This window comes from Mustela putorius, unplaced genomic scaffold (assembly GCF_011764305.1).
Source record: "Mustela putorius furo isolate JIRA1106 unplaced genomic scaffold, ASM1176430v1.1 tig00003845_pilon_pilon_pilon, whole genome shotgun sequence".
NCBI lineage: Eukaryota > Metazoa > Chordata > Mammalia > Carnivora > Mustelidae > Mustela > Mustela putorius.
The window spans coordinates 13,195,801-13,211,057 of record NW_025421998.1 but is presented as its reverse complement, the minus strand read 5'-3'; the positions used below and the strand labels follow the sequence as shown (position 1 = coordinate 13,211,057).

At 53.1% G+C, this 15,257-nt stretch overlaps 1 protein-coding gene across 3 annotated transcripts in view; it reads left to right on the top strand.

Annotated features, from left to right (window-relative positions):
• Nucleotides 1-15,257, top strand: part of ADCY1 (adenylate cyclase 1) — a 92,851-nt gene that overhangs the window by 14,985 nt on the left and 62,609 nt on the right. For all 3 annotated transcript variants that reach the window (XM_045089580.1, XM_013059645.2, XM_013059650.2), the window contains exon 2: nucleotides 1,138-1,287. In XM_045089580.1, coding sequence (XP_044945515.1) covers nucleotides 1,174-1,287 — 114 coding nt within the window. In that variant the 5' untranslated portion in view covers nucleotides 1,138-1,173. The remainder of the gene's footprint in view (nucleotides 1-1,137; nucleotides 1,288-15,257) is intronic.

The window sequence follows — 15,257 nt, the reverse complement described above, 5'->3', positions numbered from 1 at the left end:
CAGAGACCGCTGCCCACCTGTTTCTGTGTTTGTTTTGTCCCACATAATCGTGTGCAAGTCACAGTGCCTGGTGGAGAGCAGCAGGGACACCCGGACCCTGCAGGAAGTGTGTGCGTCCCATCAAATGTCGAAATCTGTGCTCTTCACGGAGACTGAGGGCAGTGGCTTGTGTGATGCTCATACACATGGCAGCCCCTTGGGGAAGTGGGTGTGGAGCCTGGGTCAGTGCCATGGCCCGAGACTGGTGGGACAGACCCCAGAGGACGCTGGGTGGGGATGTGAGGTCTGATCCTCCCTGGGTCTGCCACGACCTGCGGCGTGGCCGTCGTGGGCTTCCGGGTGGTCCGCACTGGCCGAGAGTTAAGGTTGCTGGAAGCCGACATCCTGCTGGGCCGTCTTCCTGGTGCAGCAGGTGCGAGCCTCCGAGTCTGGGTTGTGGTCGGTGTCCCAGGCGAGTCTTGCTCACTGCCCCTTCCTTGACTCTCATCCTTGGAAGGGAGCGGGCGTCCGGGGATGTGGGCTGAGCAGGGGGCTCCGGACGCTGGGTTCCCTGGACGGTCACTCATCCCGACGGCTCCCTTCATGCTCCCGTGTGATGTGGTCCTTTCTTTCGCTTCCGATCTGCTTCCCTACACTTCCCTACTTGCGAGCATCGGATCTCTCCTGGCGTCATGTTTTCTCTGATGCTGTCCTGGGGCGGCTGTCACGTGCAGCCCAGCCCAGCGGCCTGAGCTCAGGCAGACGTCTGTCCCTCGCAGGCCTGGAGGCTGGACATGTGGAATCCCAGAGTGTCCTCTCTGGGTCCTCCCAGGCTCGTTCCTGCGTACACGGCTGTGTTGTGGTCCCTTCATGTTAGGAGGACACCAGTCACACGGGCCTCCCCAATGACCTTGTTTTAACATAATGACCCCTTGGAAGACCTTATGTCCAAATGCAGCCACACTCTGGGGTGCTGGGGGGACGCTCCTCATGTGCTGTTCCGCTCTGGGACCGCAGGAAGCGGCCGTGCACGGTGGGTCCCGCCGGCACACCCGCCACCCTAGGCCGCACGGTCGTCACACGGGAGGCTCGGCGGAGGGTGTGGGAGCCACTGCCTAGCTAGCGCCCCACGTGCATGGTGCTCTTGTTCTCTTCCAGCTCGGTGCCAACGCCCTGCTCTTCCTCAGCGTGAACATGTACGGGGTATTTGTGCGAGTCCTGGCCGAACGCTCCCAAAGGAAAGCCTTCCTGCAGGCCCGGAACTGCATCGAGGACCGGCTCAGGCTGGAGGACGAGAACGAGAAGCAGGTCAGTGCGGTGGGGCTGCGGGCTGCAGGGACGCTGGGCATGGGGAGCGTGGGGAGGGGCGGAGGGATGGGGGAGGGAGCGGGGGGGGCATGGGGTGGGGGGAGGTGCATGGGGGGTAAGCAGGGAGTAGGGAGCACGGGTCAGGGAGGAGGGGAGTGGGGAGCACGGGGTGGGAAGCACAGGGTGGGGAGAGGGGCACGGGCTGGGGAGCATGAACCTGGGGGCACGGGGCTGGGTGGGGGGCGTGGAGGGTAGTGCGGGCCTGGGGTGCAGGGCAGGGAGGGGGTAGTGCGGGCCTGGGGTGCAGGGCAGGGAGGGGGTTGTGCGGGCCTGGAGTGCGGGGCAGGGAGCACAACGTGGGAGCACAGAACACAGGGTGAGGATGGTTGGGGCTTTGGACCTAGGCTGGCCCCCTCGGCGAGTCTGAGGAGACTGGGCAGCTGCAGTGGGGGCCCCTAGATGTGGAGATGGAGGGTCTGCCATCCTGTGAGGCCCCCCCCCAGCCTCAGTTTCCCCATGGGTGAGACAAATGTGCTCAGGTGACGCTGTAGGACTAGGAGGTCAGGGAGCACCGCAGAGCTCGCTGTGGGGGTTGTTGCTCCAGGGCGGGAAGAGCTGTTTGAGAGTAGGGGCTTGGGGGGTGTTCTGCTTGTGGGGGCGGGTGTTGGGGTGGGATTCTGGTGGAATCAGCTTCTGCAGAGCTGGGAGGTGGGGATGACGAGGCAGGTCCTGGCTGGCCCTGGCGCAGGTGTGCCGAGCCCTGACCTGCTGGCCACAGTGACCCACTGGGAGGCAAAGCCTGCAGTGATCCTGAGGGTATCTCTGTGCTTGTGGTCGTCGTGGCAACCCTGCAGCAGCAGCTGGGCCGTTAAGCTGGGGCACACCTGCCCGGCTCCTACCATAGCCTTGCTGGGGCAGCAGGACCCACCCCCAGTCGAAAGGATGAGTGGGACCACCCCCCACCACCCAGAGCCACTGTCAGCCGTGTGTCCCTGGACTTGTCCATGTCAGCAGTGTCTCCTGCTCCGCTGCTGTCCTGGGCCCCAAGGATGGTCTGGGAGCTCCAGTCAAGGCCCATGACTGGGGGAGGGGGTTTCCCGGTTCTGCTTTATCGGAGTGTCGGTGGCCGAGCCTTGTGCCCGTGGGGGTGGCAGATGGGCTTGCTGGGTATGCACAAGCCCGCTGGGCTGCAGGTGCCGGGTGTGGAGTATGGGCTGCATGTTTAAACGCACACACGTGTGTTTATTTATAGACACCGTAACAATACCTAGTGTTGACAGCGAGGGTGTGTGATGGTGAGAAGCACACGGTGTGTGTGTGTTTCGGAGCGTGTGTGTATCAGTGGATGGACTTGACTGTGGGAGTTACATATTTGTGTGTACATGTATGTGCACACGTGTGATGTTCATGCGTGTGCTTGTGTTGTTGCACACATGCGGATCTGTGTGTATTTGCATGTGCCTGTACGTGTGTGTGTGTGGCATGCTGCAGATATATGTGTCTGTGTGTTTGGATCCACACGTGTGGGTTTGCATTCGTGTAGACTCTGGTTGCCGAGGTGTCTGTACACGTGTGTGTGTGCATGTGTGCAGACATGGGATCTCTGTGTGGGTGTGCACATGTGTGCACATGTGTGTAAATATGTGCAAGGCATATACACATGTTTATTATGTGGCATTGATATAAGTGTGCACGTGTGTACATGCACATGTGCAGGTGTGTGGACATGTGTGCATATAAACGAGGACATGTGCATGTGTGGGTGTGTGCACATAACTGTGCATAAGAGTGGAAGCGTGCATGCACGTGTGTTGCTGTGTGTCTAAGCATGTGCGTGTGCATGCACGCACACACGTGTGTGTGGTTGTGAGTCCTCGGGGGCTGTGCCCCGAGCATTTCTGCTGCCGGCATTACTCCCACCGACGGAGAGACTCTTTACCAGTTCTGAGACGCTCGATTGTGGTGGTGTCATCCCCCCTTCAGCACCTCCCCGACGTCCTGGAAGAAGCCCCATTTGGGGCCACCCCCGTATGTTTCTGAATCTCCCTTTGCTGTCCCTCCTGGCTTCTGTCTCCTATGCACTTCCTTTCCAGTGTCTTTCCTTGCTGGGTGTGTGTCTGTTTTCAACTCTTCTCTTACGTGGGCTGCCTGTCCCCCTGACTGCGTAAGGTTATGGCCCTAAGGCATCTCCTGGGGCTGCGTGCGCCTCCGAACTTGGGCTTGGCCACGTCTGATGCCCCGGCGATGGCTGCAGTGTGGACCACACCTGTGTGCACGGACTCCCAGCCTCTGCCCAGCACGCGCCCCAGCCCCGGGAGTCAGAGGTCACACGTGCTCCTGCCGTCATGGGGTGGCAGTGTGGGCCCAGCACATGTGCTCTGTGTGTGCTGTTGCACGTGGGCTCCGAGCAGCTTCGCCCAGCAGAGCCCCCGGTCGTGCCGGGGCTCTGGGCTGCGGTTCTTACGCAGGAAGTCTGCTCCATGGTGAGCGTCCACCAGTCCCGCCAGCCCGGGCAGTGCTCCGTGTCCTCCAGGTTTGGTCTTTGAGCATCTTTTCCCACGTCGTCGTCACGCTGGCATCTGGATAATGATATTTTCGGCCTTTTCCACTGATGGACCCACCGGTGCTTCAGCTGTAGCTCGAGGGGCTGCTCCGTCTTCCGCGTGTGCGTGCATGTGACTGTGCTCTTGGCAGCGACATTTAGCCCCACGTGTTAGAAACGTTATCCGCACGAGCATCGTGGCTCATGGAGGCTGGGCATACCCTCGGTTATGTTGCTGAGGGAGCAAATAGGATGTCGCTTCTTCCCCTGGGTCTGGTGGGTATTTTCCAAATCACGCCTGCTCTGTTTTATCTCTGCGTTACCCCCAATGGCGCCTGCCAGTCCGGGGGTGGGGAGCGGATGCAGGCCCCATGGTCGGGTTCTGGGGTGTGGACTGGCGATGCCCGCCCCACACTGCTAGGACCGTGCCTCCCGGCCCCTGGGTCACGCAGACAGCTGCTTGTCCACGTGCTTTTGTGCTTCTCCGTGGCGAGTGCGTTTGCATCCCTCCCGGTCCGTGCTCTCGCTGTCCCTGTGGCTGCGAACGAGCCGCTCACTGTGGAGAGGCTGGGCTTCTTCAGGAGGGATCCCCGTGTCCCCAGCTCTGTTTCTGTGGCCTCGCTTTGCTGTGTGTAAGAATGCACTTGTTCCTAGTTCCAGACCTATCTGTTATTTCTCTTGGTGATTTCATCGGGTGTTTCGGGAACAGGAGGGTGAGTGCTGACGGGTCCCTTCCGTGTGTCCCTGGCCATCTCAAGACTAGGTGAGTCAGGACCGTGACCTGCATGCCTTAACTGTTGGAGCCTGGGGCTTGGGCCTGTCACACGGTGGTGGCTCCCTGGGTAGCTCCGTCCCCTCTCCTCAGGGTCGCTCCCTGCTCCTGGCTGGCCCGGCTGATTTCAGCTCCCAAAGCCCAGTCTCTGGGATGGCTCAGACAGGCTTGGCCCCTCTTGGGGGCTTCAGGTACCTGCAGGCACCTGGTGCCTCACTCCACCTGGGGACGGCCCAGCAAGCAGGCCAGGGCAGCAGGAGGTGGCCGTGGCGGCTGTGGGCTACAGGTGAGGGACATGCAACCGTACAGCCTGCTCAGAGTCAGTGCATGTTTTCACATTGTGACTCAATCAGCAAAGAACCCAATTTCCGAGCCGCTTTTAGGGCCTTTTCTAGACCCTGGGCCGGAAAGCGGCTCACTGGTGATGTGTGAGGGGCTATTGGCTGATGCGCCCAGATTCCAGGAGGGGTTGCTGGGGCTGCACCCCAATTCTGAGGAAGGGTTCAGAGGATATGCCCCAGTTCTGGGGGAGGAGTCCTGGGGGGACGTACCTGATTCTGGGACAGGGTCCTGGGGGCAGGCTTTGGTTCTGGGAGGGGGTGCCGGCTGGGATGTCCCGCTCTGGAATGACCACTGTGTGGGGGCAGTTGAGCCCACTGGCTTCTGCAGGCGGCAGCAGATGCTGGGGCGGGGGTGTCTAGGAACGGGGTCTTGGGTGACATGAGCCGGGAGTGTGCATGGTGCATGGTGGTCACGGGGGGCCTTCACGTGTGGCCTCAGCTGTGAGGACCCGGGAGACAAGGGAAGGGGCAGGGAGGTGTGTGCACATGGCCGCGTGCAGGATCTCCGATGGGTCCTCGCAGGAAGGAAGAGGGTTCAGGCCGAGGTGAGGACATGGAGCAGGGGCGGGCGCTATGAGTGTGCACTGAGCAAGGCCGGGGCGGCTTCCCAGAGCAGGACACGCAGCGCGTCAGAGCGCGACCAGGTGCTCCCTCCTCCCCAGGGCTGTGTCTGCAGGACTGACCTGGCTTGGGTGAGCAGGGCCTGCGCTGAGGTGCAAACCCCGGGCGTTAGAACCCGTCTGTCCCAGCGGCGGGTCTGGACACCGTGGGACGCACGGCTCTGCTCCCGAATCAGGCTGGACGGCTCTTGTCTATGATTTGCAGATCTGATGCCAACACGTTCTCCACGTCGGTCTGTTCTGCTTTGGGGCAGGTAGGGTGTTTGGTGCCCCCTGGGAGGAGCTGCTAGTCGCTCCCCTTCCCCCACATTGTCATTTAGAACTAACAGCCTTGTGTCTGGGAGACAGATCTTGAGGACGGTACAGCTGGTTTGCTTGCAGGACTTGAGTGAGTGTTCCTGCCTTGCCGGCAGAGCTGCAGGGTCTGGGCGAGGGTGGGCAGGGTTGTCTGCTGCACCGGACGCCTACTCTACTTCTAGAAGTGTCTCTGCCGTACATTTAGAAGCTCCCTGAGTTGCCAGTGTCCCCAAGGCTGACTTCTCTGGGAGGGACTTGGCGTGTGGAGACCATCCCTCCCACAAATCAGTGTGGACACGGGCCGCTATGGCCCCTGCATGGGGTTGTGGCCGAGCACGGGGGTGGGGGGGTGTGATCCAGAATGTTCTTGCCGCCCGAGTTCACACCCCGATGCTTCTGTGCTGTGGTCTGGGGCTGGCTCAGAGTTTCTGACTCTGGAGTGACAGAGTAGCCGTGGCAGCGCGGGCATAGCAGAGGCCCAGTGTCCCCAGACAAGCCACGTCCCCCATTCCCAGCCCCGATGTCCTGAACCACGCTAGGCTCGGCTTATGGATGCCCAAGGTCACACCCTCCCAGAGGACCTGCAGGGTCTTTTCACAGGGGTCTTTCACTTTCAGAACAAAAATGTCCAACATTGCATCTTTGAAACAGAAAAGCCTTAGAGCAACCAATTGGGAAGAAAGAACAGGTACCCAGAGGTCTCGGGGATGGGCAACGTGGCTGCAGACAGAGCCGGGCTAAAAACCGATACGAGGGAAACACTCAGGAGGCGTCGGCACCAGAATATTTGAGAACTTAGACGAGAGGCGCCAATTCCCACAAGGCGTCCACTCCTGAAACTGATCCGAGGAGCAGACGAAGGGTTTGGAAAGCCCATGACCGCCGACTTGGTGCTCACGGTCACCTCTGGGTCGGGGGTTCCCCCGCGAGCCACGTGGGCATCCAGGGAGGACGCCCTCCCCGCCCCCATTGTCCTGGGGACGTGTGTGCAGGGTAATCCTCCAGAGTCGCCAACAAGCACACACGGGCAGTGGCCCCTGCTCCCAGGGCGCTGCCTCCTGGTGCTGAGTGGAGAGCGGGTTTTGTCTGGACTTCTTGGCACACTGAGATGCCGTGTATGGAGCTCTGTGGGGGCTGCAATGACCAGGTTGTTGTCCCCACAGTTGCCCGGACTCCACGGAAGCAGAGCTGAGGCCACAGCGCCCAGCCCTACGCCCCCGCAGCACCCCGGGCTCAGGCCGGCACCGGCCCTTCTGACTTGTGCCGTGGGGCGCAGCCGGCACGGGATGCCCTCCATCCCTCCTCCCGCACGGAGCCAGCTCTGGAGAGCAGGGCCTGCCCAGCGTCCCTTCGACCATGCATGCGGGGTGCTTGCAGTGGGTGGTCCCTCGGGAACAGGGGGTCCTCTCACCTTCCCCTGGGACACTTCATTTCTGCCTGCACACGAGGCAGGTGCCTCCCGCTGGGTTCTAAAAGCCCCTCACGTGGTCTTTTCTCAGGGCTCGGGCACAGAGACCCATGTTGCTTTCTCTTCCTCTCAGGACGCTAGTCTTGTCAGACTAGGATCCCACCCTTTGGCCTCTTTAAACCTTAGTTGCCTCCTGAAAGCCCCTTCTGCAAATCATGTTGGGGATTAGGACTTCAACCCAGGACTGCTGAAGGGACACCCTTCAGTCCATGGCACCTGCAGAAGCCACGTGCATGGTGGGAAGGTGAGGAGAGGCTGGCCTTACGTCCTGGCTGGGTCATGGTCAAGAGGCCCCCTGGTGCCCGGGGCTGAGTGGGCCCCCGGCCTCGGGGTTCCCTACGTGGCCTCTTTCCTGGGTGCCACGGGAAATAGAACTGAGCAGTTGGAGGTGGAGAAGCAGGCCTGGGCCGATGGAGGAGGCCTCCACATCTGGGCTTGTGGGGTCATAAGTTCAAGAGCTGAAGCAGTTACGGGATTCCCCTGTGGGCTGTCATCCACAGCTCCACACATCTGAATGCATGGCCCATGGCAGGCTCTGGAGACACTGGGCTGCTGGGAGGCTGATGCCAGCCTTCACTTGGCAAGACTTGATGTAGCTGTGCGTGGGACACAGGTCCTGCCAGTCTCCACAGGGTGAGCCATGGGGAGGATGTGGGGGCATCCATGGGATGTATAGTGTGGAGAAGGAGCAGGGCATCATTTGGCTGGGGGCACTGAAGGATGTGTAGGAGTTTTCCAGGTAGAGGCTGGGAAATGGGTGTTCAGGCAGCCAGATTGGGAGGGTCACCAGTGTTGTATATGACATAGGGCAGCAGGTGGTGGCTGCAGCTCTGTGTTCCTTTGGCTTGGAGGGGGTCATGATGGGGCTAGAATGGCTGCCCTGTTGAGACCGCTTGGTGGTCTCAGCATGTTCCTGGCCCCGCACTGGGGTCTAACCTTGAGCTCCGAGGCTGTCACAGCTGGAGAGCATGGGGATGGGGTGAGACGCCTCTGAAGGTCACCCCAGACCTCCCCTGACACTCCCCCCCCACCCCGCCCCCAGCCAGGACGCCTGTCTGACAAGACCCCGACACGAGCTCAGCCTCACGTCCCGGGCACAGGGGCTTCCCCTCCCTGGGCCCTCCTGTTCTTCAGACACCGACCAGTCGTGATTCCAGAACACTGTCTGGCCGTTTACAAAGCCCATTCCCGGTTTGTCATTGTAACAAAGAAAATGGGCGTGTTTGATCGCCCCCTGTGTGAGGACCCGTGTCGGGGATCTGGGATGGGTTTTCCAGGGGGCCTGTCAATTCCTGGAGCCCTCAAGAACTGCAGTTGCTACTTATTTTTTAAATTAAGAAGAAATAAGCCTTATTGATCTATAGTTTACACACTGTCAAATTCAGTTTAAAGGCCAAAACTACTGCCTGAGTTTCTCATATTTATGGTCATCCTCACAATGATCTAACTGTGGAATGTTTTCGTCGCCTGGGAAGAGACTCGTGCCATGTGGCAGTGACTCCCCGCTGCCCTCCCAGACTGGGCCACACCCTGGTCGTGCTGTGTCTCCGTGGACTTTCTCGTTCTGGGCTCTCTGTAGGAACAGGGTCATGTGGTACGTGTGTGGCCTCTGGCCTGTGGCTTCCCTCCCTGAGCACGGAGTCTGGGGACGTGTCCACATTGCAGCCTGTGAGCCAGAGCTGTGTGGACGTCCGGTCGTCCCCACTCGGTGCCTGTCCCCGGCAGGGCTCCCGAGAACACGCCCGTGTGAGTGTCGGGTGACAGCAGTTTTCGTTTCCCTCCGGTGGATGGCCCAGAGTGGAGTCGCGGGCCACCTGGGGACTGGCGAGCGTTTCGCACGTGGCTTTACCGTTTCCGTTCCCACCAGCAAGGTGTGAGGGTTTTCTCCACACTCGGATTCGTCGTTTTCCCTCGATGGAGCCTTCTAGTTGGCGCTCATTACAGGTGCATGTGGGGCTGTGAGCCTCAACACAGAGGCATCCCTTGTCCCCTCCATCTTGCTTCCCCAGCAGCAGGGGACGGAGCAGGGGCGGCCAAGACACAGAGCATGCCCGTGCCGTGTGGACCCCCATGCCTCCTCCCCGCTGCCAGCTTGGAGCTGTTGTCCGTGTCTGTAAACGTGTCGTCTCAGAAGTGGACCCGCGTGGAGTCCTGCTGCATGCAGACTCTCAGGGTTAGCGTCTTCCACAGTCTGCCGAGGGTCGGTCAGGTTCTTGCTGTCCGCAGTTCACCCCCTTTGCTTGCCAGCCATGTTCCATGGCGTGGATGGCCCTCCGTTGGCCTGACTGCTCACCTGCTGGAGGACATCTTGGAGGTTTCCAGTTTGTGGCGATCGTGAGCAAAGTTGCTGTGAACCTTCCCACAGTTTTTTGTGTGAATTCAAGTCTTCAGTGCTCCGGTGTGAACGTCTGGGAGTACAGTTGCTGGGCCGTGTGGTGGTCGCGTGTTCAGTTCACTGAGAAATTGTGAAGCTGTTTTCCAAAACGTTTGGATGAGGCTTCACTCCCAACACCAAAGCACGAGGGATCCCGTTTCTCTGCACCCCCGCCAGTGGAGGCTGGTGTCACCAGTGGCTGTTGTAACACTTCTGATAGGTGTGCACCGAAGCATCAGAGCGACTTGAATTTGCATTTCCCTGGTGGCCGTGGCACTGAACATCTTTTCATGGGGTTATTTACTGTCTCTGTGTCTTCTTTGGAGAAATGTCTTTTGATGTCCTTTGCCCATTTTCTAACTGGATCAATCGATGTATCATCTGTCTGTCTGTCTATGACCTACCTATTTGTCTACCTATTATCTATCTGTCTGTCTATCATATCTATCATCTGTCTTTCTACAATCATTATCATGTAGCACTCATTATGGAGCAGAGAGGGTTCTTTATGTATTATAGATTCTAGTTCTTTGGCCTGTATGTGGTTTGCAAACGTTTCCTCCGGGTCAGTAGCTTGTGTTTTCATCCTCTTAACGAGGTCTTTTGCAGAGCAAATGGTTTTGATTTTGATGAAGTTGGAATTGTCAGTTTGCCCTCTTATGAATCCTGCTTTTGGTGTCAAGTCTAAAACTCTGTGGCTCTAGATCCCAAAGATTTCTCTTACGAGTTTTCTAAAAGTTTTATAGTTTATGTTGAAATATATACTCTGAGTTAATGTTTGCATCATGTGTGAAGTTTACATCCAGGCTCTTTTTTTTTTTTTTTTTTGTCTGTGGGTGTCCAGGTGCTCCAATGCCATCTGTTGAAAACGCTGTATGTCCTCCATTGCCAGTTTTATTGAGATATGATGGACATAAAACATCATCGAGGTTTAAAGCATGCTGCATGATGATTTGGTATATGTATGTGTTGGGAGGTGATCACCACAATAAACTGAGCTAGCCTCCTTCAGCTCACATAGTTATACCCCGCCCCCCTGATGGGACCATTTAAGATGGACTCTTCCAGGTTTTCAGTATGGTTAGCTACAATCACATGCTGTACATCACATCTCCATAACTGACTTATTTTATAATTGGAAGTTCAGACCTTTTGATCCCCACCACGTCCATTTTCCCTCCCACCCCCTGAATCTCCGGGAACCACCAATCTCTTCTTTGTATCTGTGAGTTCAGTTTTTAAAGATTCTGCATATAAGGGAGACTCTACTGTATTTGTCTTTCTTTGTCTTACTCCGTTTTGTGTAATACTCCATAGGTCCATCTGTGTTGTCACAAATGACAGAATTGCCATCTTTTTTACAACTGAATACTAGTCCATTGTAGGTATGTCCCGTACTTGTTTTCATCCAACCAGGGACACTTAGGTTGTTTCCACGTCTGGGCTGTTGCAGGTAATGCTGGGTTGTATCATAGTTCTGTCTGCCTCCACTGAATTGCTTTTGTACCTTTGTCAAAAATCCATCAGGTGCCTTTGTGTGAGTCTTTCCAAGGCCTGTGCTCTGTCCCATTGCCCTGTGTGTTTCTCCTTCCACACAGTCTTGGTGATTTTGGCAATATAATTTCAAAATCAAGTAGAGTGATTCCTCCCACTTTGTTGTTCTGTTTCAAAATGATTTTAGCTATTATTGTTTCTTTGCTTTTCTGTATAAGTTTTAGAATAAATATGGCTTTTGTCTACTAAAATCTTTGCAGGGATTTTGATAGGACTTGTGATAAGCCTGTCTATCAATTTGGAAAATATTGACATCTTTACCATGTTGAGTCTCCCAGTCCATGGACATAGTATGTCTCCCCATTTATTTGGATCTTCTTCAGGTTCTTTAACCATTGTTTTGTAGTTCTCCGCATGCAAGTTCTATACGTGTTTTGATATATTTACCCCTATCAATTCCATTTTTTGAGTAATTGCCAATGATAAATTGTATTTTTGGTATCAGTGTCCATGTGGTCATTCTTAGTGTATAGAAATATAGCTGATTTTTGTATGTTGATCTTGTATCCTGCAACCTTCTGAGCTTTTGTTTCTGTTTTTGTTTTTCGATATTGTTTTGTTTTGGCATGGTTGTGCAGAGTCCTTCATATTTCTTACATGGATCATCATATTATCTGCAAATATTTAGAGTATTATTTCTTTCTTTCCAGTATGTGTGCCTTTCATTTCCTTTTTTTACCTTATTTCACTGGCTGTACTTTCCAATGCTTTATGTTGAATAAAGGTGGGAAAAGCAGACATCCTTGGCTTACTCCTGGTTTCAAAAAAAAAAAAAGTTTAGTGTTTCAACATTAAGTGTGATATAATTTGTAGGCTTTTTTCTGGGTGCTCTTTATTAAGATGAAGAAGTTACCCCCTCTTTCTATTTTTCTGAGGATTTCATTAGGAATTGATGTTAAATTTTGTCAAGTTCTTTTTCTGAATCAATTGTTGTGTGATTAAAAAAACCTTTTTATTTAAATATATGTTATACTTGCAGTGTAATTACAATGTGCAACAATGTTACATTAGTTTCAGGTGTAGAACATAGTGACTTGACAAGTTTCTAGTTATGCTAGCTATGCTCACAAGTGTAGATATGTGTTTTTTATTCTCTATCCTCTTGATATGGTATAACATTGATTGATATTTCTATATTGAACTCGCATTGTATCCCCTGATTAAACCCGGGTCAGGTGTTATTATGTATTGCTGATACACTAATATTGTGTTAAGGGTGTTTTCATCCGTACTCTTCAGGGATATTGGTCTGTAGTTTTCTTTTTATTTTGATCCAATTTTAGTGTTAGATAATATTAACTTTATATAATGAATTGGGTTGTGTTCTCTTGGCGTAATGTATCATATTCAGTAAAACCATCTGGATCTACAGATTTTTTAAATTAAGAATTCAGTTTACTTAATAGATTACAGAGCTATTCAAATATTTTGTTTATAGTATTTCTTTCTTCTTTTTTTTTTCTCTCTCACCTTGACCGCTTTTGATGTTTTTTGTAGTTTTAGAGGAAAACAAAGTGCACCCTGACCTCCCTCTCAGAGAGAAGCCTCAGTCTGGCTGCAGAGCCCAAATAAGATCCCCCTTGGCCGCTGGCAGAGCAGGTTCCGAGTCACAGTCCCTGGGGATGCAGGATCTTTTGCTTGTATCCAAAGCCATGGCAGTGGTGGCTGTCTGGGCAGCTCCAGACCACGAGAGAGGTTCCAAGCAGCAATCGCACACTGAGATTTTTCTGCCGGCCTGGGCTGGGAGTGCCTGGTCTTTCTGGGTCTAAGAGCGCCTTGCTTGTGTGCACCTCTTTCAGGGGAGGCTGTGGGTCGTGCACGGGTCTCAGGCTCTGAGAACGGGGCGCAGGTCCGAAAGCACCAGGCTGCGCGCACCTCTCTTGGGGGAGAGTTTGGTGCACGTGTCTTAGGCTCTGAAACAATGGCGTGTATCAAAGGGCGCCAGCTGGGCCTTTGTACCTCTCTCAGGGGAGGATGAAGGATGCGTGCATCTCAGGCTCTATAGCAGGGCTCGCGCGTTCTGCCATCTGGCATGGCTCCCATCCCCTCACAGGAGCCGGACCCCACGTGTTCTTGGGCGTGCTGGTGGCTTAGGGACCAAGACCTGGTTTCTCTGCTGCACTCTCTCTGGCTCAGCGCCAGGGGAGGCTGTCCTGGGACCAGGGACTTATGCCCCTGTCCCTAGCCGCCCCGATTCCCACAGTCCCCCCCACCACCAAGATCCTTTGCTCTTTTGGAGTGCTTTCAACCAGTCTCCAAGTTAATGCTGGTCCCCAGATGCAGGGCACTCTCCCTCTCGGTGACTTTTCCAACCAGTCGCCTCTGGTGGCTCCCTCCCCCTTTTGTTTATCTTCCAGTATCAGTCTGACGTTCCCACTCCGCTTTACCTGCCCACTGGCGTCTTCTGCCACTGTAGAGATCCAAACGTGTATAATTCTGATCTCAGGCTGATTTCATGGGTGATCGGAGTTCTTTGGTAGGTAATCAGCTCACTTTAGGGTACAGGTTGGAAAGGCGCCTCCTCCTACTTCCCCGCCATCTTGTCCCACTCCTATAGTATTTATTTCTTATTGGATGAGTTTTAGTGGGTTATGCTTTTTGAGAAGTTTGTCCATTTCTTTGAAATTGTCAGATTTGTGTGAAGAGTTGCTACTATTCCCTTTAACCTTTTGCTGTCTGTAGGGTCTGTAGTGATAGAATTTTTTCCTGATTTTGTGTATTTGTGTCGCATCTGTCTCTCTTTCTCTCTCACTGGTTTTGTTAGAGGTTTGTATATATATTTTTATTTTTATTTTTTTATTATTTTTTAGAGGTTTGTATATTTTATTGATATATTTAAAATATCACATTTTTGTTTCATTGATTTTGGTTTTTTTTCCTCTTTTCAGTTTCACTGATTTCTTCTTTTGTTTACTATTCCTGTTTTCTTTAGATGGAAACTTAGATTATTTATTTGATAATTTTCTCTTTTTTAATGCAAGCCTATAGTCTCCTAAATTTCCCATTCGGAGCTGCATGCTACAGATACTAGTGTGTTGTATTTTCACTTTCATTCAGTTCTGTGTATTTTTAAAAGTTCCTTTTGGGATATCCTTTCGGCTCCTGGATTGCTTAGAATTATTTTGTTTAATTTCTCAATATTTGGGTTTTTTCTTTTGTTTTCTGCTATTGGTTTCTAGTTGGAGTCCATGAGTTTCCAAAGCCATACTCTATTATTTGATTTCTTCTAAATAGGCTAAAGTTTTTGTCGTGATCCAGGCAGGAAATGGCTTGTTCTGGTGTGTGTTCTGGGATGCTTGAAAAGGATGTGTATTCTGCACTTCTGTTGATTATATACTGTTGTATGGTGGTCCTCCTGAGTGCTTTTGTATTATTGGTGGTCTCTGTCCAGCTTTTATATCGCTTTATTTCTCTCAGAAGCCCTCAGCTAACATTGCAGATTTGTCTCTTTCTTCTTTTGGTCCTATCAGGTTTTGGTTCACATATTTCATAGCTATGCTGTTTGGTGCATGCATATTTAGGATTGCTGTGTTTGGGTAGACTGTATTTTATCATGTGTAATGTCCCTATCTGACTTACAGGATTTTCCCTTGAAGTCTAGTTTATCTGATAATAATACAGACTCTTCTTTTATCTTCTGATTAATGTTTGCGTGATATTTTTTTCCCATCCTTTTCCGTTGAGCCCAACTATTTTATGTGTGAGTTTCCTGGCAACCCTATAGAGTTGGGTCATGCTTTCTTAATCTGGTCTGCCAGTGTCTGTCTTCTGTGTGTTTAGAACATTTATTTTTCACGAGATTATTATGTTAGAGGAGAAGTGTTCCATTTTATGTTTTGTTTTCTGTTTTCTTCTCTGTTTCTTTTCCCTGTTTTCCTGTGAGTTACTTGAATATTTTTTTTAGAATTCAGTTTTGATTTATCGTCGTGTCCTTGAGCGTGTGTCTTCCTCAGTGAGGCTCGAGGTTTTACACTATGCGCATAACATCACATTCTACTGTTG